General features: G+C 39.8%; 1 protein-coding gene across 6 annotated transcripts; it reads right to left on the bottom strand.

The window, feature by feature from the left end:
* Positions 1 to 24,788, bottom strand: LOC140533976 (SUN domain-containing protein 2-like). Of its 6 annotated transcripts, XM_072654483.1 has the most exons (7): positions 24,406 to 24,788; positions 12,173 to 12,427; positions 10,123 to 12,018; positions 9,856 to 9,940; positions 9,511 to 9,626; positions 5,662 to 5,811; positions 1 to 1,124 (listed from the first exon to the last, which is right to left on the bottom strand). In XM_072654483.1, exons 3-6 carry the CDS (start codon positions 10,213 to 10,215, stop codon positions 5,806 to 5,808), a joined length of 300 nt encoding a protein of 99 aa, XP_072510584.1. In that variant the 5' UTR covers positions 10,216 to 12,018; positions 12,173 to 12,427; positions 24,406 to 24,788; the 3' UTR covers positions 1 to 1,124; positions 5,662 to 5,805. The 6 variants fall into 6 exon arrangements, 2 of the variants coding, with proteins under 2 accessions (XP_072510584.1, XP_072510583.1); XR_011977129.1 differs by lacking the exon at positions 9,511 to 9,626 and having other exon boundaries at positions 10,123 to 11,249; positions 11,553 to 12,018; positions 12,173 to 24,788; XR_011977128.1 differs by lacking the exon at positions 9,511 to 9,626 and having other exon boundaries at positions 10,123 to 11,249; positions 11,476 to 12,018; positions 12,173 to 24,788.
* Between the last annotated feature and the right edge of the window lie 313 nt (positions 24,789 to 25,101).

Below are 25,101 nucleotides of genomic sequence, written 5' to 3' on the forward strand. Positions count from 1 at the left end.
TACAATTGGAAAAGGAAAAATATTTTATTGGGAAGATAATGTTTTATGTTTTTGATGACAGCATTTTTGACCACATAGACCTATTGAAAGGATCTGGGGAAGAAGCAACAATCAGTCAGCTATCTAAGGTTATAGATTCCAAATGACTTGTCAGTGTGCTTTCTTGAGGAGAGTTTCTACAAACTGTTGAAATTATGAGTCCATACTAAAAACTAAACATTACAAGTAAAAATTTACTGTTATGAGAGACAACACAGCCTAGGGGATAGGATGGTGGCAGAGTCCAAAAAGGCCTAGGTTGAAATACTCCCTCAAATGGTTACTATTAGTCTGACTCTTTACTAGACAGATAATTTAACTGGTCCATGCCTCAATTTCCTTGTGTGTAATTAAGAATGGACTTCTAAGGTTCCTTCCAAATCTATATTTGTGTTCTGTATTTATGCATCATAGCATATGTGACCTTGAACAAATTTATTATCCTGAGTTTCAGTTTCCTAATTTATAAGATAAAAAGAGTGGAGTTAATGACTCTTGATAACCCTTTGGGTTTGTCATATTGATGGGGTTCAGACTCTGGGAACTTCCTTGCATTCTCCTTGAATCTCCCCGCTTAATCTGGCTTTTCATACTCAAATCTGTGGCCCTTGTCTGTTACCTCTTGATTGCTCCACCTGCTTCCCACCTAGGTGCTCCCTAGTCTGGTCTCTTGATTGCCTCCAGCTGTTTCCAGCCTTTGATCCTCTGGAGATTCCCTCTTAAAACTTCTTCTCAGGACCCTCCCTAGACCCCTTCTCCCATCACTCTTAGACTACCAGACCTCCCCCCCATCCCTCCTATAGTCTTTTCCATATTTAAGTTCCATCTCACCTCCATGAAGGCGCTCAGATTCAATCCAGCTCAGACTCTGTCTAGCTGGGATTTTTATCTGGCCCGCTTGTGAATACAAGTGATACAAAAGCTTAAGCTCCTTAAGAGTCAACCCAAGACGGCGAATCTTTAATAAACTTTGTTTTCTTTGACTTTAAGAAGGCTTGAGTCGAATTCATTCGAGCATGACCCGGATTGTCGATATTTTGGGGTCCCCATCGCCCCTCAACCTCATCAAGATGAAGGGATGATATCTAAAAAAGAAAATTAAGGGTTGAGAGGAATTTACTAGGAGAAGGAGAAAGGAAAAGGTAGAATGTAGTAAATCATCTCACATAAAAAAGGCAAGTAAGAGCTTTTACAATGGAGGGGGAAAAGGGGAAGGTGAGAGGGAATAAGCGAGCCTTCTTTCATTAGATTTGGCTTCAGAAGGGAATAATATACACACTGAATTGGGTATGGAAGTTTATCTGACCTTCAGGAAAGCAGGTGGGAAGGGGATAAGAGAAGGGGGATAATAGAAGGGATGGTAGATTGGGGGAAGGGATAGTCAGAAGCAAACACTTTGTTAGAGTGACAGGTCAAAGGGGAGAATTGAAAAAGTAGAGGACTAGACAGGATAGAGGGAAATACAGTTAATCTTTTACAACATGACTGTTATGGAGGTGTTTTGCAAGACTACACAGGTATAACGTATACTGAATTACTCGCCTTCTCAATGAGGGTGGATGGGGAGCTGGGGAGGGAGAGAATGCAGAACACAGAGTTTCAAAAATGAATGTTAGAGGCTGTTCTTAAATGCAACTAGGAAATATGATATATAGGCAACGAGATACAGAAATCTATCTTACCCTACAGAAAAATAAAAGAGTAGGGTAATGGGGAAGGGGGTGAGAAAAGGGAGGGCAGATTGGAGGAAAAGGTAATCAGAATACACACTGTGCTGGAGTGGGGGCAGGGGCGAGATGAGGAGAAAAATTGAAATTCAAAATTTTGTGGAAGTGAATGTTGAAAACTGAAAATAAATTTTGAAAGTACAATTGAAAGTAACAAATCAGTAAAATAAATAAATAAATATTTATAATGAAAAAAGAAAAAGAAAAACACAGTCCAAAAAAAAAAAAATCTAAGAAAAAAGGAGAAAATTTTGCTTTTAGACTTCATCATTTCTCTGGAGATGGAAAGCTTTTTTTTTTTTTAATCACAAGTCTTTTAAAATTGGCTCAGATCATTAAATTGCTCAGAATAGCTAAGTCACTCAGTTCATCATTATATATCATTGCTGTTACTATGTACAATGTTCTCTTGGGCCCTCTCACTTCACTTTGCATCAGTTCATATAAGTCTTCTGAGACCATCCTGCTCATCATTTCTTTTAGCACAACAGTATTTGTGGAAAACTATGTCCCAAGTTTATGGGAGGAAATAGCTATCATACTTACTATGCCATTTTAGTAAAAATGCCTTTGCCTTGACCTACTTGTATTCAACTCACTGACTAGTAAAGGTAAGCTTTAGTAAAAATGGGGCCTTGCAAGTTAGTTTTAGCATTGTTAACACATAGGGTATCTAAATCTGTGAGAGCAGTTGTCTTCTTGAGAAATCCAACCTAGAGAGCTGAGGAAGTAGCCCAGGGAAGCAATTAATCTTGGAAGCTATGCTTCTCTTAACATGGCTTCAGACTGCATTAGGGGCATTTTTTGGCTGCCACATCATATAGCTGATTCATTTTGAGTTTACAATTCACTTAAAACCCTTAGGTAAGCTATAATATAACCATATCTTACCTGTGAAGAGTTTTGTTTTTTTTTTAAGCTGAAGTGTGAGTGTCTACATTTATCATTATAACAAAGCCCTTGACAGGATTCAGCCCAATGTTCAATTCTGTCAAGGACCTTTTGGGCCCTGATGCTATCTATTGTCCAATGAGCTACAGTACGTAAACTATTCCTCCAAGCTTTGAGCCATCTCTAGATGTCATCAGCATTCCAAGTCACTGATAAAAATATTAAATCCCATAGAGCCAGATCCTCAGGGCAATCTAAACAGATACCTTTCAAGTAAACACTTTACCATTTCTTCTCTTGGAGTTCGTCCATTTAGTCAGTTCCAATGTGATCTTACTATCTAGTCCATATTTTCACAGAATAGTTGAAAATACTCTATATTTGCTAAAATGCTTTGTTAAAGTTGAGATGAGTTCTTTCTACAACATTGCCCTCATCTACTACCTTAGTAATTATTTGGGTGATAAAAGGAAATAGAATTAGTCTCATTTCTCTTGGATAAGCAACTTCTTATTAGTCATTTTTATTCCAGTATTTTTAGTGTTGAAATAATTTTACTTGGTACAGTCTTATCCCTTCTTTCACACTCACAGGTGTAGAGCTACAAGGGACCTCAGAGGTCATAAAGTCCAATTCCCTCATTTTACAGTGAGGACACTGGGGCCCAGGGAGGTTAAGTCACTTCTCAAATATCACAAAAGCAGTTTGCATGAGAAAGGCAGGAATTTAATCCAGGTTCCATGGTGACTCTTAAAAATGTTTATATAATCCTTTAAGGTTTGCAAAGCATTTTACGTGTATTATTTCATTTGATTTCTCACAGCAATTTTGTGAGGCAGGTACTATGATTGTCCCCATTTTTTAGATGAGGAAATTGAGATGGAGAGATTCAGTGACTTGCCCATGAATACAGAGCTTCATTAGCAGTATGCTGCCTTCTATGATCTTACTCATTCCCTTAACGTAACCTAATTTTTTTTTTGGTCTTTAACTTTCTTTGCCATCCTTAGCTAAATCTGGACTTTAGCAATCCTGAAACTTTTTTTGGTGTTTTATTGGAGGTTTTTTCTTACTGTCTCATGACAGTTGTTTACCACCGACATCCTCCAGACGAATCTTCTCTTCTTCACAAAGAAAACCAAGTAAGCCAAAGCACTGGAGAAAAAGTTTATGTAAGACAAGTATTCAGCAGTCTGTCCTACTAGTCCCCCATGTCTCTGACCAGGGCAGGAGGTAGCTTTCATTTTATTTTCTCCAGGACCTTCCACGGTTTTCCCATTACTCCAAGTTCACCTTATCATCTCAGTCATCTTTTCATTTACATCACTGTAGTCAATTCCAGAACCAAGAGAAAAATGATTACAAAAACATGAGGATAATTCAGTTCCTAAACATCTGCTTACATTTTTTCTGACTTTATGCTTGCCATTTCAGACATGTAATATAACGTCAGACAGTAACGGTGTCACATTCGGACGCTGTAGTTTGTTCAGTCTTTCCCCCACTGATGGGCATTCCCTTTGTTGCCAGTTTTTTTTTTTTAATTCATTGTACTACTGCTATTTATATTCACATTTCAGTTATTCTTCACATTTCAGTTATTCCCCCTCAGTTAGACTGAACTCTTTCTTTTAATTTGGAAACCTTGTCTGACAATGAATAAAATATCATGTCCTTGCAGTCCTCCTTCCTTGTCCAACTTCCTGCCATAAAAGAGGAAATACATTTTGTTCTCTCTTCTCTAGAACCTTTGCTGCTTTTTCCATAACATGGTGTTTAACTTGCTCTTCGTAAACTTTTCATTTACTCTGATGTAGTCATTCTGTATGTCATTCCTCTGGCTCTGGTCATTTAACTCAGCAGTAGTTCTTATAAATTTTCCCACATTTCTCTGAATTCCTTACATTCAGTGTTTCTTACTATACATGGTTTGTCCATAGACTTTTTTTAGTTGTTCAGCAATTGATATGCACCCCTATGAAAACTACTTTGTTTTCTTGTTCTCTGTGCCCCTTTCTTTTGAGCCTTATCAAAGAGTACAGCTAAGAATATTTTATTATGTACTGAGCCTTTGTTTTACTCTTTGATTCTCTAGGAGTATTATGCACAGTAGTTAAATCTATGACATATTTAAAAGACCACACCACACTCATTGTGATGTCTGGTGTTGCTTCCATTTCCTGTATATTTCTTTTACAAATTTAAGCTACCTGGAGAGGTCCTCTTTTATCCACATCAGTCCTTGGACAATTCTCATTTTTTCTGTTCCTCAAATTGTTTCACTTGTTGTCTTCAAAATTTAATTCTTGATGGTTTCCTATCCCTTCTTGGATAACTTCCCATCTAGAATTTTAGTCCATGGAATCCTACCTGACACCCTTTGGAAGGCTTTGAAATGTGTTTCCCCAAAATCTATGCTGCAAGGGGATTATTTCCAACTTTCCCCTCCTTTTCTTTTACATACTCTGGGAAACAAGGGTCACATGTCTCTGCAAGGCTGCCAGCATTTCCACCCACATGGAATCATACTTCTCCTTATTAGTGAGAATTAGATCCAGGATAGAATTTTTCCTTGTTTTCCCATTTTCTGGAGGATAAAATGATCACTAAGGCAGATCAAAAAGTTATTACATATTCTGTTTTTGACAGAAAAATAGCTACATCAGATATCTGGATAACTAAAATCTCCTGTCACTACTACGTGACCACTGGTCTGATGTGGGAGAGGTAGAGAGATAGGGAGGGCCCTTCCCACAAGGAGCTGTGGATATGGGGTCCAGATTCATAAAGTGTCAGCCTGACTGCAAAGAGAGGGGGACAGCTTGCTGAATGAGCTTTTGAAACTTTTAAACTAAGACTTTGAAATACTATATTCTAAGCTCTTTCCCTCAATTGATTGCAAAGCTTTATATAACTGACTAGTTTTACATATAAGGTGCTTTCACTGCCACCAAGACAAGGAATCTTACCACATAAAAACATTTTGTAGAACACATTTAATTACCTTTTTACTCCTTCTGTTGCATTTCTTTTTTTTTTTTTGATAATTATGTCATTTTTATCAATCCATTCTTTGAAAATTCCAAGTTCTTTAGCTTGAAGGAACATCTTCAAATTCCAATAATTTAGCTTCTGGAACATATTCTCTTCACACCTGCAGGAATATAGCTGTAATCAGTATTTGGAAATAAAGACCAAAAATAACTCACAATTGGAAACATCTGTCTTTAACCTTAGTATACATTTATTTTTCTTTTCATTCTCTGTGATATTAGAACCTTTCCCCCACTCCCACCATCTAAGTGGACCTGATTGTTTAGAAAAGCAGGTTGATTTTTTTATCTTTATTCTCTCCACAAATATTTAATTATCATTTTGAAAAGCTCATTGAAACTATTTCTATTTTTAAAATATTTAAATAATTTTCCTGATTTGATTTTTTTTTTTAATTTGAGAATGCTTAGAGATCATTTCAGTGAAAGTCCTGTTGGTTGAGCAATGAGTTGATACAACTATTCTGGAAAACATTAGAATAGTCACTAAAGAATCCATATTCTTTGTGCCCTTAGGTGTCCAAAAAGGAGTAGAACAGAGGGAAAGATCCCATATATGTCAAAATGCTTACAGCAATACTTTTTGTGACAGCAAAAAATAAAAACAAAAAATTGGAAACAAAGTAGGCTATCATAAATTGGGGAAATGGTTTGAAAAAATTATGGCATATAAATGTAATGAAATGTTTTTGTATCATAAAAACTGTTACTATCAAGACTTCACAAAAACTTGGGAAAAGATGTATATGATGTCATAGAGTAGAGAACAAAATTAGGAAAATAATTTACAAAATGAATATAATAATGCATAAGTAAATATGATTAAAGGACACGAAACAACTCATAATGACTTCAAAGGACAAGTAGTGATACAAACTTCTCCCCTCTCAGCAAAGAGGTAGAATAAAGTATACGTTGTTAGACATGGCCAATGTGTTGTTTTGTTTAACAATATTTCTTTCTTTTAGTGGAGGGTACTATCAGAGAAGATACTTTGGGAGGTGACATCAAAAAAAACTAGAAAGGCATCAATTAAAGTTAAAAAAAAAAAAAAAAGAGAAATTCTTCTGGGACTGGGTTGCTGTTGGGTGTGGGCATTTACAGTGAGTTCTTGGTTCCAGTTCCAAGCCAGTGGGGAGAACTGAAATTTAAAATGGCTGGAAGGTCCTCAGGGAGCAAGAGCATTTCCAGCACAGTGTGCTGGGGGGAGGGGGCAGCTGTGGCTTGGAGGAGGAAAGGAATGTAGAGGTTGGGCCCTAGACAAAGCTCAAAAAATAATAGTAAGAAGGACCTGAGGCCAGAGGCACCATCTTCCACACCTTTGAACAAGAGGTGATTATAATAACAAGCCATTAAAAATAAAAAACAAATACAAAACAAAAAATGAGCACGCAAAGGAGAAAGAAGGCAACCACAGACAGTCACTATGGGAATAGAGAAGATGGGGGTTTGTCCTCAGAGGAGGACACTAAAGCAAAAAAACCCCTCTCTTACCCCTCAAAGTAATGTGAAATGATCACCTGCCCAACAAGAATTCTTCGAACTCAATAAAGACTTTAAAAATCAATTTGATTGAGGGGGGAAAAAGAATAGCCCAAGAAAACCAAAAAGATTATGAAAAGAAACTCAGTCAACTGGAAAAGGAGATCGAGAATCTTAAGGAAGAAAACAACTCCTTGAAAACTCAAACTAAGCAAGGGAAGCCAACAACATTAATGGAGATTAAGAAATAATAAAAGAAAGTGAAAAAAATGAAAAATAGAAAAGTGTGTGAAACATCTTATAAGAAAAATAACTGATCTGGAAGAACAGACAAGAAGAGAAAACATAAGAATAACTGAACTGCCTGAAAGCTATGACCAAAAAAAAGAATCTTGTTACAATAATACAAGAAATTATTTAAAAAAAAAAAAAACTTCCCTGAAGTTTTAGAACAAAAAAGGAAAGTAGAAATAGAAAAAATCCACTGATCATCACCTGAAAGACATCTCAGAATGAAAACCTACAGGAATATCATAATCAAATTATGAAAACCCCAGGTTAAGGTGAAAATATTATGAGCAACAAGAAAAGAAAAACAATTCAAATATTACAGAGCCACAGTTAGAATTACACAAGATCTAGTAGTGGCTACATAAAAGACCACAGATCTTGGAACACTGTATGTTAAAGAGCAAAAATACTGGGATTCTAGCCAAAAATAAAGCCCAGCAAAGTATAATCCTGAATTTAAAAAAAAAACATTCAATGAATTGACAGACATTAAGGATTTTGTCACAAAAAGAACAGAACTTTTTTAAAAATTTGACATATTAGATTCAGGAGGAATATAAGGTAAACCTCAAAGACCATTTGCAAGGGACTCAATAAGGACAAATTGTTTACTTTTTATATGTGGAAATATAAACTGTATGTCTCAGATTACCATTTGTAAATAGGCAGTTGGAAAGAAAGATTGTGGTAGAGCTAAGTATGATGTGATTCTAAAAAGCAAAATTGCGTAGGAAAAGTCAAAAGAGTAATTATCTCATACAGATGAGGCAGAAGAGGAAAAATTGACAGAGAGGAATCAGAGTAGGCAGGAGAGCTGGTTGCATGGGAACCCTACTCATTATCAGATATGGGTTAAAGAAAGAACTGTTATACATTGAGAAGGCTATTAAAAGTCTTCTAAATTTATAAAGAAATAAAAGGGTCAGGGAAGGTGATAAGGGGAGGGACAAGAAGGGATGTAGACTAATGGGAATGGATTAAAGGGGGTATAATGTATATCTAGAAGAGTATATATGAGTCTTCTAAATTCAGAAAGAAACAAGACAGCAAGGGGACAGGATGGGGGAGAGAATAAGAGAGGGGTGCTATGAGCAGGCTAAGTAATTGGAGGGCAAGGAAATGGGTAGAAGTTAATCAGAGGGACAGGAATATGGTGAGAAGGATAGTGAGGAAAAATAGGAAGGAGGAAAATATTCAAGAATTTATATCATAGAATGTGAATAGGATAAATTTACCCACAAAATGGAAACTGATAGATTAAAAATTTGAATTCAACAATATGCTGCTTTTGGGTATTGCTATAAAAGTGGCAGTTATACTCAAACATAAAATAAAGGTCAGCAGTTGAATTTATTATGTAAAAAAAAAAGTAGGCAAAGTAATCATGATCTCAGACAAAGATAAAGCTAAAATAAATTTAGTCAAAAGAGAAAAACAGAAAAACTACACTACATGTCAGACATATTATTCAATATTATTTTAGACCATTTAACATAACCAGACAGTATAAAATAACTGAGAATATACCTGGCGCACTGGTGTTGGCGCTTACTGGCTTCACCCCCTGGTGGGGTCAGGATCTATTCCCGCTTCGCTGAGGTGGCTGTCGGAGACAGCTCCAGTCCTGCACTGGTTCCCTTCAGCCACAAGCAAGAGGGACCCCCCTTTGTGATTTTCCTAGCCTCGTTAGCTAAGAGACTGTTTACCCCTTTGGCTGATCCCACTGTTCCAGGATTTTTCCTCGGGAAATATGCTCTGGGTTTTTCAAGGTCAGGAAGGGGAAGGGGAGAGCATTTACAGATCACTCTGCCATCCTGGCTGTAATAAATTTAAGTAGGTGACTTACAGACATTTAATCTGTGAGCTGATAGTCTCAGGAGCAGCTGCTCAAGTCAGGTGAAAGGCAGGCAGCCAGTGGAACAGATGCCCATCATGTGGCCCCTCCCACTTGAGATCTCAGCCCCCAAGGAGGAGAGTAGGAGATGATAGGCAGAGAGTCAAGCTGGCGGCCGTTTGTTCAGTCCTACCTGGAAGATGGCTTTTAGAGACTGAGAACAGTACCACAAGTGGATGCCAAACAGACTGAGAAGGGCCATCCTGGTGTCATATGTCTCTGAGCTGCGGGTACTGGGAATAAAAGCTCCTGAAAGCCCAACAGGGAGAGAAGGTATGTGTGGGTAGGGAGGTCAGTTGAGGGCTGGCAGGATACAGAGATGGCCTAGAGCAGCTCTCAAGGGGTGGGGTCATTGCCAGGGCATCAGCCCTCCTAACTATCCTGTCCCATATGGGGAATCCTGATTTTTTAACTCTTGCTTTCCCATAAAAGGCATGTGGCATGTCCCAAGCCCTCTGACTTTCTACAGGCTGCCTACCTGAGGACTCCAGAGAGTAATCCACCAGCCCAATGCAATCTTCACTGTAGGGCTTCCCGGTCTCATTGACAATCTGGTGCACGTCCTAAAAGACAGGCATGGATGGGCTGGTAAGGCTGGCCGTCTGCAGGATTGGCCCAGCCCTTTCAGCAGAGAGGCACTTGTGCTTCCTGCTTGGTCAGATCTTCCCCCTCCCTCCTGGAAAGCTTCTTTTTAGAGCAAACCCATGACCCATGCCAAGCAGACAGGGAATGGGGCAGGCCTCACCTCCTCCATCACCCTGGTCACTCTTTCCTGGCAAAGGATCAGCCTCAGGCTGGCAGCATCTTCGCTGGCAGACTTAACCTGCCCCTCTGCCATCTGAGTAAAGATTCTATGCTCCAGGTCGCAAAGCTGGACCTGTATCTAGTCCAGCTGAAGGAGCCCAGCCTTAACACTCCGGTCTTGAACAAGGAACTGACTGATCCAGTCCAGGAACTGAGACTTCACCTAGAACCCACCAGAGAAGCCCCAAGAACCACCAAAGGTGAGGAAGGAAGAAAACCTGGACAGGGAGCCTGGTGGTCTAGAGAGACTCTGAGCTCAGGGCCTGCATGTGCCTGCCTGGTGCCAGGGAAGGGATAGTTGTGAACCAAGTGACTGGCATTTCCACTGCTTTCAGGTCTGCAAACAGGATCTCATTGGACCCTTCGGGGGCCGTTCTTATCCCCTCTATATCACAAAGTCCACCCAATAAGCCCAATCTTTGGGAAGTATCTTATAAGGCTGGATCTCCCTGGGCAAATGCCTGGGCAGCCCAGCTTGGATTGAGTGGCACTTGTGGCCTAAGCAGTGGACTGGAGGGCTCACGTCACTGTGCAGGGCCGACATCTCCTCTGGTCAAACGTCTACTTCCTCTGCCACTTCTCTCTGGCTCAAGGATGCCAACTCCTTTCTCAGGCCAGTCAACTGGACCTCCAGCAGACCCATTTCCTTTAACATATTTTCCCAGACAAGTTCTTGGGCCAAACTAGCCAGTAACAAAAGGAAAAGTCAAAGTTGACCACTGGATAGTCACAGAGTATAAAGTCAAGCAGAACCACTACCCTACAGAAAAGAACAGAGCCAGAGACATGGGTGCAAATCTTTGATGACATGTACTCCTTGTGTGACCCTGTGCAGATCATTTCCCTCCCGGGCCTCAGGACTCTCCTCTGCTCTCTGAGGACCTCACCAGTTATAAACAATCCTATGGACATGCTAACCCAAGTTTTCTGGCTCCACTGACCTCCCAGAGAATCTCAGTTGTGGCTTCTCTGATCTAGCTTTCTAAGCTTCCCCTTCTCTTTGCCAGTTAGTTTCAGGCCGTATTTCTACCATTCAGACTTGAGCTGGAGCATCCAGCTTTCCAGTTCCTGTAAGGAAGATAATGACACAATGAGACTGATGAAAACAACAAAGTTACATAGTAAGGACTTGTGGTTTCTGAATGGGCCCACATTCTGCTAAAAAGATCTGAGTCTCTGCAAACTGCTGGGTTCCAGAAATCTTGACCTTGGGTCCCAGCTAAACCTTTCAGAGACTGGTCTCCTCTCCTATCGTCCCACCAAGGAAAGGCATCTGAGAAAGACCCAAGCTCACTTGGGATTATGCGTGAAACAATTTCCGTAGGGTGGTGAGGTCACTTCTCTGTCCCCTGAAAAAAGTTTCAAATTCACCTCTTAAGTCTTGTTCTTCTCCTTGACAGTCTTATTCCTCCCTAGCCTTCATGCATGGATGTGCTCAGCACATGGAAGGGGTTCAAGAAAGGAGCTTCAGGAGGAGACCTAGATTTGTTTTTGATCAATAAGCTCCCTGCTTATTCTTCAGACAAGGGGATCCAGGGTCCTTACGCAGCTCTGTTAGCAAGTGGCCAACTCTCAGTGAGATCAGAGTCTTCGTCAATCTAAGATGCTTCCAGACACACTGAATCTGGCCAGAATCTGGTTGGCAAGTGGCAGGCCTGATGAGAGCAGTCGCAACCTTTCAAGGATGTAGATGCAGCCAAAAGAGACTTCTCTCAAGACACTCCACTGTCTCTACCTCCAGAAGCATCTCAGTTTCCAGTTTATTTGGGATGCCTGAATAATCTTCTTCATCATCTTTTCCAAACCTTGCTGATGCCCTGATTGTAATGACAGCTTCCTGGGGAGCACAGAGAAGGAGACAGGTGTTCAACAAGACTCAGAGGACTTGGCAGGCCTTAGCATGTCCAGAGAACTGCCTCCCCTCCAGACTTCTGTGCCTTCCACTGGCTGGGCCTGGAGATCTGGTCTTTTCAGGATAGCTTTCTACTCACCTGGATGTAGGCAGTGATATCCCTGCAGAAATCCTCCTTCAGGGTGGCTTTCCATCAGCTCAGCAGGCCCTCGAGGAGAATCAAAGTGTCCTCATGGCTCAGGCCTTTCCCATCTCCACTCCCACTGGTTCCTGGCCATAGCACCAGGCATTCTGGCCTGGTGGCCTCCTTCTGCCAGTGGACAGAGTATTTGGAAGCTAGAGTCTCCAGCTGCCTTTCCAGAGCATGAAGTTTTGAGAGGACATGCTGTTTAGCCTTGGGAATAAGAAGGAAAACAACGAGATGAAAAGTCTCTCAGGAGGAGGAACAAGGAACACGGGGACTTTGTTCAGCACCTACTGTGTGCCATGCACGGGCTGGGTGCTGGGAACACAAGCACCAAGAAGGAAACCTTTCTTGCATATCAGGAACTTCCAACCAAATGGAGGAGACAAGAATATTCCAAACCACCAGGTATTTGCTTTTTGTGTATCTCTTCATTTTACATTTATGCTTTTAGATTTTTTTACTGCATTTTTGGTCACCCCCACGAGAACTTAAGTTCCCTGTGAACAGGAATTGTTTCATTCTTTGTACCCATAACCCCTAGGCCAGGACCTAGCACCTAGTAAGTGCTTAATAAATCCCTGTGAACTGACAGGTTGATTGGAATGAATTCTCAGTGTGGGGGCAAGCATTTTGGCAGGGTCACCAGGGAGCTTTTTTCCTTTGGAGGCAATGGGGAGCCCCTGCCATTGGCTGAAGTGAGAAATCACCAGGTCTGCTCTGTGCTTAAGGGAAGTTCCTCGGGTGGCAGAGAAAAGAGCAGACTGGAGGTAGGGAGGCCTCTCAGGAGTCTGCTGCAGTGACCCAGGAGACAGAGGTGATGGCCTCTACTGGGATGGCCAGGGTTAGCAAGGCAGAAATGTCAAAGAAGGGTGAAGGGCAAAAGGCAGGGTCATAGACCTCCCCAAGGTGTGCAAAGGAAGCCAAGCCTCAGTACTTATATAGCACAGGGGTAGAGCTAAGAGAGCAGAGGGAGGGTGGGCATTTTTGATGAGCCCAGCCCACTTCCTCTATAATCATCTAGAAAATGTGTCAGACCACATTCTGATCAGGAAAGCCAAGAAAAAGTTCCTGTGAGTCATTTTTCCATCCCAGTAAAGGTTAAGAAGTAAGAGAGATAGAGAGAGCTATTGACACCCCAGAGAGCTGAGTAAGGAGCTGGCCAGGATCCCAGCATAATGGCAGCTAGGACAGTGGGAAGCATTTCAGTGCCCAAGAATAATAAAAGCACTGTGACTGAAATTCTGAGTGGAACAGGGGTGGGACAGATGGCACCTGTGGGCCACAGACATAGTTAGAGAGGAGCAGTCTTGAGTGAGCCAGTGAGCCAGGCCCTGGCTGAGCAATACCTGAGGAAGAGGTTATTCTGCAGACAGAACTGTGGGGGCTCAATAGTAACCTTTAATCTTGCATGTAAGCCTGAAGTGGGATCCCGGGGCAGGAGACCCAGATACAAAGAAAGTCAGTTCCTCTGAACTTGCGGAACCTCAAAGAGGGTTAACGGTAAATGAGTCCAATGACATTTTTCAGAAACTCAGCGAGAAAACCCATACCTGGGTCAGGAACTTGCACATTTCAGACAGGAAGAGCAATGTACACATCCCATCACTTTGGAAGCACTGAAACCTTGCAGACTGAACTGAGAAAGCCCAAAGGTGAGCAGAACCCAATACCAAAATACAGTTCATAGTCAAGAAACAGGCTGGAAGAATGAGAAAACCAAAAAATGAACTTTACCATAAGGAGCTACTATGGCAACAGGGACGCTCAAGACAGAAAGACAGAGGAAGACAATGACTTGAAAACATCTTTAAGAAAATCCTCAAAGAAAAAGTGCAGATTGGACATGAGCTGAACAAGAATTCCTATAAGAGTAAAGAATAAGATAAAAATGAACAGGAAAAATGATTTTCAAAATCAAGTAAGAGTGGAAGAGGAGAAATTGAAAAAAAAAAAAAGAGCAGTGCAAGAAGTGAAAGAATAGGTTAGTAAAAGAGGTGCAAAAATACTGAAGAAAACTCCCTAAAAAGTAGAAATGAGCCAATAGAAGGTAACTCTAAGAGAAAAAATCAAGTAAATTCAAAAGAATGAAAAAAAGAACAGAAAAAACCCAATGACCTAGAAATGAATTGAGGTGAAATAATTCGAGAGCCATCAGACTACTGAAAAGCCAGGAACAAAAAAAGAGGGGTGGTGGCTTACATAATATTTTAAGTTATTATAAAGCAAAAATGCCCAGATGTCTTAGAACCAGAGGGCAAAATAGAACCTGAAAGAATCCAGGAATCATTTCCTGAAAGGAACTCCAAAATCAAAACTCCCAGGAACTGTACCAAATCAGAGCTCCCAGGTCAAGGAGAAAATCCTGCAGCCAGAGAGAAATAATCCAAACACTGTCAGGACACATGAGATTTAGCAGCTTCCACATTAAAAAAGTGCAGGGCTTAGGATATGATATTCTGGAGTGCAAAAGATCTAGGATTAGATCCAAGAGTAAGAATAAACTACCAAGCAAAACTGAGTATAATACTGTAAGGGAATATGGACACTACATGAAATAGAATAGAAAATCTTATATTCAGATACAGAACTCAAGAGAAGAATAAGTTAAACATGGGTGAGAAATCACAAGGCATTAAACAAGAGTAAATTATTTACATCCCTTCTGTGGCAAGATGATACATGTAACCCCTTCAGAATTTTATGATCATCAGGGTCCTAGAGGCAGTCTATTTAGATAGCAGCCTGTGTGACTCTATTATGTTGTGAGGATCTCAAAAGAATGGAAGGGTGGGGAAGAGAAATGAACTGGAAAGGGGTGAGGAAGGAGAGAAAGAATGGGGAAAGTTATCTCATATATGGGGTGTACTAGTAAGAGTTTATACAGTGGAGGAGTCAGAAGAGGGGAACAGGCAACACTTGAACCTTATTCTCATCTGAACAGGTTGAAGGATGGAAGAATACATATAGACAAACAATTAGAGAGAGAAATTAATCTTAGCCAAGGGGAAGTAGGAGGAAAAGGGTTTAAGGGAAAGGTGGGGGTGGGGTGGGGGGGAGAACGAGAGAATAGATTAAGGGAGACAATGGTCAGATACAAAAGACTCTTGAAGAGGCAATAGGGTAAAATAAAAGGATATGTGTAAAACAACAGGATGGAGCAAAATATACATTTAGTCATCATAACTGTGAATGTGAATAGGATGAACTCACCCATAAAATGGGAACATATAGTAGAACAGATTAGAAACCGTAATCCAACAATATATTTACAACAAATATGCTTGAAACACAAAGATACACAAATAGAAATGGAATTGGAGCAAAAGAATGGATCCTAGAGAATGGATGTGTCAAAGAATAAATCACAGAACTGATCCAAAATTTCATTAAAGATTATGACAACAATGATATAACAAAATCTGGGAGATGCAGCCTATGCAGAGCACTTAGCAGAAAATGTATATCTTGAAATACTTATATTAATCAAAGAGCGACAAAATGGGTTAAAGAATTAGGCATGCAACTGAAAAGTTAGAAAACTCACATATTATTCTTTCCCAATTAAGCACCAAAACTGAAATTCTGAATCAAAGGAAAGACTAACAAAATTGAAAGAAAAAACCTCACTGCACTAATAAATGAAACTATAAGCTTTAAAAACAATTAAATAGATAAATCCTTGGCTATTTTTTTAAAAGAAAGAAAACCAAATTACAGTAATAATTTAATAATAGTAATAATAGTAAGAAGAAGAATACAGTAATAATCCTACCAGTCCTGAAGCTCAGAAGGCTGGAGATCGACCACTTGCTGTGGCTGAAGGGGACCAGTGCAGGATTGGAAGTGTCCCAGCAAGCACCACTTCAGTGGTCCATCAGAAGAACTGGGCTTGGAGATGATAAGCGCCAACAGCAGGACCCCAGGCATGCCTTAACATAGTCAAGAAAACGGGCAGACACATTCTAGCCACTGAGCCTGCCTGTGTCTAGTGAAGACCAAGGAGAGGAGGAGATCATCCATGGCCTGACTACACTTCATCCCAGGAGTTTCAGTGTAATCTACAGGAAACTCAGAAAGACTTCATCTGGCCTCAGCCTTGGCACACAACAGTCAGCTCAGTCCAGTAAGCGGCACCCTTATATAGCTTCTAGCTGAAAGAACCAGAGGCCACAACACACAAAGCAAGAAACTAGGCTCCAAGAAACATGGGATAGAGCCCCTTGTGCTCCAGAATATCTCCCCCGGGGATCCACATTAAAAGCCAGAAAAATAGTAATCACCATGAGCAAGAAGCAAATCAGAAAAGCAAAGATCATACCATATTACTACATGAATAGGGAAGATTAAAATATGAATTCAGAAAAGGACAGCAATATGCCCACACTTGAAACCTCAAAAGGGAATATGAACTTGTCTCAAGCCCAAAAAGCATTCTTGGAAGGGCTCAAGAAAGATTTAAAAGCCAGATTAGAGAGGTAGAAAAAAAGCTGTCCAGTGATTTCAAAAACACAATTGATAAAATGAAAGAAAAAAACATTCACTCAGAGAACAGCTCCTTACAAAGTAAAATTGGCCAAATGGATAAGGAGGTACCAACCTTAACTGGGAAAATTGGATCAGTGGAAAATAAAGTACAAAAGCTAACTGAAGAAAACATTCATTAAAAATTGCAATTGGGCAAGCAGAAGCTAATGATTTTACGAGGCATCAAGAATCAGTCAAACAAAATCTGAAGAGTGAAAAAAATAGGAAAAAAATACAAAATATCTCACTGGAAAAAGCAATTGACCTGGAAAATAGATCCATGAGATAAAATCTAAAAATTATTGATCTACTAGAAAGCCATTATGAAATAAAGAACCTGGACAATATCTTCAAAGAAATCATTAAGGAAAACTGCCCTGAGGTCCTAAATCCAGAGGTCAAAATAATCATCAGAGGAATCCACCAATCACCTTCTGATCCCAAATTGAAAATGCCAAGGAATACTGTTGCTAAATTCCAGAACTATCAAGTCAGGAGAAAATACTATAAGTAACCAGAAAGAAACAATTCAGATATTTAGGAAATACAGTCAGTGTCACACAGGACCTTGCAGCATCTACATTAAAAGATCAAAGGACTGGTATATGATATTCTCTAAGGCAAAGGAGCTTGGACTACCACCAAGGATCAATTACCCAGCAAAACTGAGCATAATCTTTTCAGGCAACGAGATGGACATTCAATGAAATAAGGGATTTCTAGAACTTGCTCATGAAAAGGCCGGAGCTCGATAGAAAATTAGATGTTCACATAAAAGACTCAAGAAAGTCATAAAAAGTTAAACAGGGAAAAAAAATTGCTGTTCAATATGGGCAAACTGTTTGCATCCCTGTATGAGAGGATGATACTTTTTCATCTTGGGAACTGATCACTTATTATGACATTTATAAGGAATATACATATAAGGGAGTCGGTATAAATTAATTGATGTGAAGATAAAAAATGTAATTAATGGATATGAAAGGATTATAGGTGGAGAAGAGAAAAGGAGAAGGCAGAAAGCAGTAAATTACATCACATGAAGAGGCACAAAAATATATTATAGTAGAGGGAAAGAAGGAAGGAAGATGAGCATTGAGCTTTTCTCTCACTGGATTTGGTTCAAGGAGGGAACAAAGCAAAGTATGGAAATTTAACTTGCCCTACAGGCAGTAGGTGTGTTCATCCTTCATTGCCAAAGAAGATCATGCCATCAGAAAAATAATGACATGACTTGCACTTGACTTTGTTTTGAGTGAGGGAGGGCTGTGCAGGTCACCAGCCTCATTTCTCCTCCAGAGCCATCTGAATCCAGTGACCAGATATTCATCAGGGTGACTGGAGATGAGCCAGGATGAGGCAATGGGGTTAAGTGACTTGCCCAAGGTCACAGGTAGGGAGTGTCAAGTGTCTGAGGTGAGATTTGAACTCAGGTCTTCCTGACTTCTGCACTGATGTCTATCCACTGCACCACCTAGCTGCCCCTGCAAGTAGTAGGAGGGTAACAGGGAAAGAAGAGGGATGGGGTGGTTAGAAGGGAGGAAAGAAGTAGTAAGGGAAAAAGGAGGGTGGCTAATAGAAGGGAGGGAAGACTGAGTGAGGTGGTGGTCAAAAGTAAAACTCTTGAGGAGGGGAAGGGAGAAATAAAAACATAAATGGGGGGACAGGATGGAGAGAAAGACACAGATAGTAATTGAAACTTGGAATGTGAATGGAATGAACTCTCCCATAAAGGCAGATAGTAGAATGGATTAAAAACCATAATCCTACAATATGTTGTTTACAAGAAACACATTTAAAATGGTGATACACACAGGGTAAAGGTAAAAGGCTGGAGCAGAATATATTATGCTTCAGTTAATGTGAAATAAAAAGCAGGGATAGTAATCCTAATCTCAGACAAAGCAAAAGCAAAAATAGATCTAATCAAAAGAGATAAGGAAGGAAACTATATCCTAATCAATAGGCAATGAAGCAATAGCATTACTAAACCTATATGCACCAAGTGGTATAGCATCCAAACTCTTAGAGGAGAAGTTAAGGGAGTTCCAGAAAGAAATAAGACACCAAAGCTATACTAGTGGAGTACCTCAACTTTCTCCTCTCTGAACTCGATCAATCTAACCTCAAAATAAACAAGAAGGAAATTAAGGAGGTGAATAGAATTCTGGAACAGGAAAATGATAAAACTGTGGAGAAAACTGAATGGGGATAGAAAGGAATATACCTTTTTTCTCAGAGGTATGGGCACATATACAAAAATGGACAATGTACTAGAACATAAAAACCTCACACTCCAGTGCAGAAAGGCAGAAATAGTAATGCATCCTTTTCACATCATGATGCGATAAAAATTATATTTAATAAAGGCCAGGAAAAGATAGACCAAAAATTAATTAGAAACTAAATAATCTGATCCTAAAGTGGGTCAAACAACAAATCATAGAAACAATCAATAATTTCATTCAAGAGAATGACAATAATGAGACAACCTTCCAAAATTTATGGGATGCAGTGAAAGCATTTTTTAGGGGAAGTTTTATATCTCTGAATACTTACATGAATAAAATAGACAGAGGAGATCAATGAATTGGGCATGCAACTGAAAAAGCTAGAAAAAGAACAAATTAAAAATCCCCAATTAAATACCAAATTGGAAATAGTGAAAAACCAAAGGAGGGATAAATAAAATTGCCCAAATGCCAAAGCCAATGCAACCAAGATTAGGAGGGAAGCAGAAAACTGGGAAAGAATTTTTACAACTAGTGTCTGTCTGTCTGCCTCATTTCTAAAATATATACAGAACAGAGTCAAATTTACAAGAATACAAGTCATTCCTCAATTGATAAATGGTCCAAGGACATGAACAGGTAGTTTTCAGAGGAAGAAATTAACTATGTCTATAGTCATATGAAAAAATGCTCTAAATCACTACTGATTAGAGAGATGGAAATCAAAACAACTCTGAGGTACCACACCACATCTATCAGATTGGCTAACATAACAAGACAGGAAAATGATAAATGTTGGAGAAGAGTTGGAACACTAATTCATTGTGGGCAGAGCTGTGAGCTGATCCACCCATTCTGGAGAACAATTTGGAGCTATGCCCAAAGGGCTATAAAAATATGTATACCCTTTGACCTAGCAATACCGCTTCTAGGATTGCATCCCAAAGAGATTATAAAAATAGGGAAAGCACCCACATGTGCAAAAATATTTGTAACAGCTCTTTTTGTGATGGACAAAAACTGGAAATTGAAGGGATGTCCATGAATTGGGGAATGGCTGAATAAATTGTGATATATGAATGTAATGGAACACTAATGTGCTATAAGAAATGATGAGCAGGACTTCAGAAAAACATAGAAAGACTTAAATGAACTGATGCTGAGTGAGCAGAACCAGGAGAATATTATACACAGTAACAGCCCCAGTGTATGAGAACAGTGTCTGATAGACTTGACCTTTCACAGCAATGCAAGGATCCAAAACATTTCCAAAGGACTCATGGTGCAAAATGCTATCCATATCCTGAGAGGGAACTGAGGAGTCAGAATACAGAGTGAGGCAGACCATTTTCTCTTTTGTTATATTTTGTTTTGTTCTGATTTTTCTCATGGCTTCTCCATTCATTTTAATTCTTCCATGCAATATAACTAATGTAAAAATGTGTTTAATAACAACGTATGTGTAGAATCCATATAAGATTGCACACCATTTTGGGAAAGGAGGAGGAAGGTAGGGGGAGAAAATTTAAAGCTTATGGAAGTGATTGTTGAAAACTGAAAACAAGTAAATTAATGAGAAAGAAAAAAAAGATATTATCAAGAAAAAATGTCCAGATGTCTTAGAACCACAGTTATTTTACAAAATATCTATTATTAGAACCATTTATTTTGCAAAATGGCTAAGGCCCCAGGAAACCATCTGTGTGGGTAAGGTCATCAGCCCCAGAAAAAGAACTTGTTTGGGTTATGTAGTTCCTAAATAATGAAAGGATTTTTTAACAACTGGCTTTTACACCAGCACAACTTTTAAATTTGAGAAGGAAAGATGTTAAATAGAATCCCTTATGTACGTGAGTCCTGGTAAATATTGCTTATTGCAACTCTATGAGAATAAAAATAAGTGTATCTGGTTCTAAGCTGTGATTAGTGAGACTTGCTGTTTAAGGTAAAAGGCCCTTGGGACTATAACTATTTCTGAGTCTGAATTTGGGTAGAGTTGTCTGCAATAGATCGGTATCTGAGAAAAAAGCCACTGGCTGCTACTCAGAGGGAATGTGATCCTGTAATGTCAACAGGTGTGAGTAAGTTTGTGTCTGGGAAGGAAAGGCTGAGATGACAATGCTTGCCTCAATCTAGAATGGCCTCTTCCTGGTTCAGTTTCTCCATTGTGTTCCTTAAAAAGGAATGTTTTCTACCTGACTATTCCCGAGTCTGGCTGTGAAACATACTATGTGATTGGAGAATTTCACTCTTATCTGAATTGACACAGAATGAAGGATGTTTTATCCTATCATATTTGCTATGTCACATGTGCCTGCTTTTTTCCTTCTACAGCAAATTTCTGTCATCAAGAGTAAGTAGTTATTAAACATGTGAACTCTTTTGTGTAATCTTACTAGGAAATCTAGTATTTTTATCTAGTATTATTAGAACATGTGCAGAAATGTATGTAAACTACTTAAGACTCACCTTAAGATGTTCCCACTATTTAAAAAGATTTTAAAAGCAGTAGTATTTTCTGGTGATCAGTCTCTTACTGTTACCAATGTGAGATTCCATTACAATACCTTTTTTTGACTAAGGCAATTTGTGATATCTAGGAATTCTGCAATAACTAAGAATTTAGTTTGTTATAATACTTTGGGCATCTATGTTACTTAAGGACATTTTTATACCATCTCAAAGCAAATGTCCTTTAGTACTCATTACTGTATGGCTCAAAGTAGACGCCAAAGCTCCCACATGGTCAACCAGAAACCAAGAATGCATCTTAGCATGCTCCATGGGACTAGCACTCATCATATAAGATTTATGTTAAAAGAATTTTTTGTCATCCATTTTTTTCTTTGAAGTCTTACAATAGCATTTAAAATCAGTTTTCTAAGTATTATTATACTGATTTTACCAATGAAAAAATAGAGGCTGAGGGAGATTAGGTTACTTGCAAACATGATAAATATACAAGATGTGGGATTCAACACCAGACTTTCCAGATCCAAGTTTTTTTTTTTAAGCCTTGAAATTTAAATAATAATTCTGACCCACAACCAGAATTCAAGATAACACAAAACCAAAATCAACTTGTTATCATTTTGCAAAATCATAAAAGGATTTCTTCTGAACCACAAGTCTTCAATATATTTATAATACTACCTTTTAACTAGTTCTAGTCTGAGTACAGCAAAGTACTAAATTATTCTGCCCAAGAAGTGCCCCAAAACACCAATAATACAATGTTAATCTTTTCATTATTCGATTCGCAAATGTTGACACAAGTGGTTTAAACATCCTGGTCATCTGTAAAAGAAAACATTAATGCAAGCCAAATCCTCTTTGGGAAAAAGAATAGAGGCTGTTCATTCTTTTATGTTAGTGCAGAAATGTGTCAAGAGTGCTAGAGTCCTTAGACCTACCAGTGCGTTGATCTATCAAATTCAGTTAAACATCAATGGAGAAACATTTATTCAAGTTCTGACATTTCACACTCATTTCAAAGGAAGAGTATAAGACTCCAGGCCCAAGTCAGGTCTGTCTACTGGAAGTTTAAGTCCAACACTGTAATGAAAGGAAAAACTTGGAAAGCATTTAGCAATGAATAAAGGTGAGTTTACATATTCATGTTAGGGGAAAGATGTTTAGGGCAGGAAAGAGACATGTTCATCCAGGATGAAATGTTGACTCGGTTGAGTAGAGTTTTTCACCCCTGTTCATAATGCTGGTCTATGATATAAATAAAACCACAGATAACTGGCCCCAAGCTAGCATCCTGGCTATTCTGTAGCTAGATAACCAGGAAATTTCATCACTAGCCCCAATTTTAGTCCCTTCAGTCAATCAAATCTCAAAGATTCTTTCTATACTTTTTAAAGGAAAAACTGGCCTAACTTTCATGTGGGTGGAGAGTGATTGGAGCTTAGGATATTGTTCCCACAAGAGAGAGGAAAAGGTTTCTCTTTGCTACTAGGAAATTGTTTCTGCTCTTTATCCTTCTTATTTTAAAACTAGTTCAGTCAAAATAATTTGTCATTTCTTCAGTTCAAAAAGTAATCTATGTACCTGTCACATTAAAGGAAAAATGAAACTTTTGAAATTATCCTCATTTTTAACATTGTAAAACTCCTCTCCTGGCCCTACCACTAAATTAAGAGGTGGCCCATCAATGAATTTTTTTTTCTTTTGGGGGTTGGTGGTAGCAGTGATTATCAGAACACAACTATAATCCTAGAACTTGATAAAGGCTTAATCTAAGTTATCAGCAATGCCTCCAAGAAGTCCCTAAACTCACAGTACCTGGTAAGTCTAGACCCAGGAAGCGGGCTTCACTTTTGGAGCCTTCAGTCTAAAGACTCTGGGGAATCGAGTGGCTGATGTGGTTCTCAGTCCTAAGTGGTGGTCCTGGGTTTAAAGGAGCAGTGGTGTGGTAGAGCTGGTGGTGACTATGGAAAGGGAATGCTACTTGCAGCTCCAGGGCAGAAAAAAACATGCCCCCTTGCCTAATGAACACGCAGTAATATATACATGTGTCCATAAAGTGTTAAGAAAATGTTGCATATTCAAGATAATATCTCAGGGTGAGGGTCTCCCAAAGAATGCTCTAAAGTCAGCCCCGTTTGGCATTGTTGACATAGGAAGAGATATTTTCTGAGTTTACTTAAAGAATGAAGGAGCTGTTATGTCCAGATTTTTCTTCTGGTTGATTAGTTCAGGCTCTGGCTGTTACTGCAGGTTCAAAAATGATATTAAATGATAATCACTTTTATTACAAGTATTACATAATTTCTGTGGAAACATAAGTTCCATTCATTTCTCACACTGCCTGTCCAGTGGTTTTCATTTCCAAAATGTCACAGCTCTTAAGTGAAAACTTATATACCCAATGTGAGTAAAATTCCAACTTGTGAGCACCCAAGAGCAAATTGTTTTAAAATAATTTTACCCATTTTGAATGGCTTTTTCGCCTTGAAAAAGTCAAGATTATTCTCTTGAATTTGAAATATTTACTTTTCTTCTTTTCCTGGTCTCTGAATACTGAAATTGAAAGCTTTATTGGATTTATAAACCATGTCCTTTTCAACCCCAGGGTACTTTTATATTTTACATTCCAAGTAGAAGTTTTACAATCATCTTAATTTCTTTAACTGATAGCATCATCCATAGAGCCTTCTCATTATGTCCCATTCAATTCAATTTAGGAAATACTTTTCTGATGCCTCTTTTCTGCATGGCACAGAAGACAGGAAAATTAAATACCATCTAGTCTGGCCTTAAGAATTTGTATTCTGAAGGTGATGCTCACACCAAGACTGTCACTGTCCTAAGTTATTGGAGGAAGTATTCAGCTTATCTGCCATCAGTCCATAGGAAACTATCCTGCCCCGATGTGGGAGTAAGTAGCCAAAGTAGTATCCAAGTTTGAACGGCTTTTCTTACCTTTTCTTTCTTTTGGACAGCACCATTTTATCTTTACTTATCCTTACCCTTTAGTAGAGCAGGATGAAGTATTTGTCCCTAAATATGGTGTCTGAAGAGACAGTGGTTCCCTATCTCTAATATTTGAAGAATTTCAGCTTCTTTCTTCCCCGGTATCTCTCCAGCTCTCTATTCATCACAGTCATGTCCTTATAAAAGTTCTAAAATGAACAATAAAGAAAACTTGGAAACACCTGTTAACACAGCACACCGCGCGGCAGCCTTCGCAGCAGGTGGAGGCGGGAGGCCCGGCCCTACACCGAGGACCCGCGGTACAGGCGGAGTGCGCAGGCAGTGCCGGGGCGGGCCCCCCGTCGGCCGGGCCCCCCGTCGGCCGGGCCCCCCGTCGGCCGGGCCCCCCGTCGGCCGGGCCCCCCGTCGGCCGGGCCCCCCGTCGGCCGGGCCCCCCGTCGGCCGGGCCCCCCGTCGGCCGGGCCCCCCGTCGGCCGGGCCCATCGACGCTTCGTGTGGAGGGGACGCTGGTCGAACGTGCACGCGCCGGAACCAGCCTGCACGGGCCCCGCGCTCTCCAGCTCCCGGCTCGGGCCCAGGCGCGGCCCGTTGCCCAGCGGGCAGTGTAGTTCGATGCAGTACACCAGTCCGATGTCACCGTTGGAGGGAGTGAAGACAGGCCCGTGCGCGCCTCGCAGACCTACC

The sequence above is a fragment of the Notamacropus eugenii genome, chromosome 3, assembly GCF_028372415.1.
Source record: "Notamacropus eugenii isolate mMacEug1 chromosome 3, mMacEug1.pri_v2, whole genome shotgun sequence".
NCBI lineage: Eukaryota > Metazoa > Chordata > Mammalia > Diprotodontia > Macropodidae > Notamacropus > Notamacropus eugenii.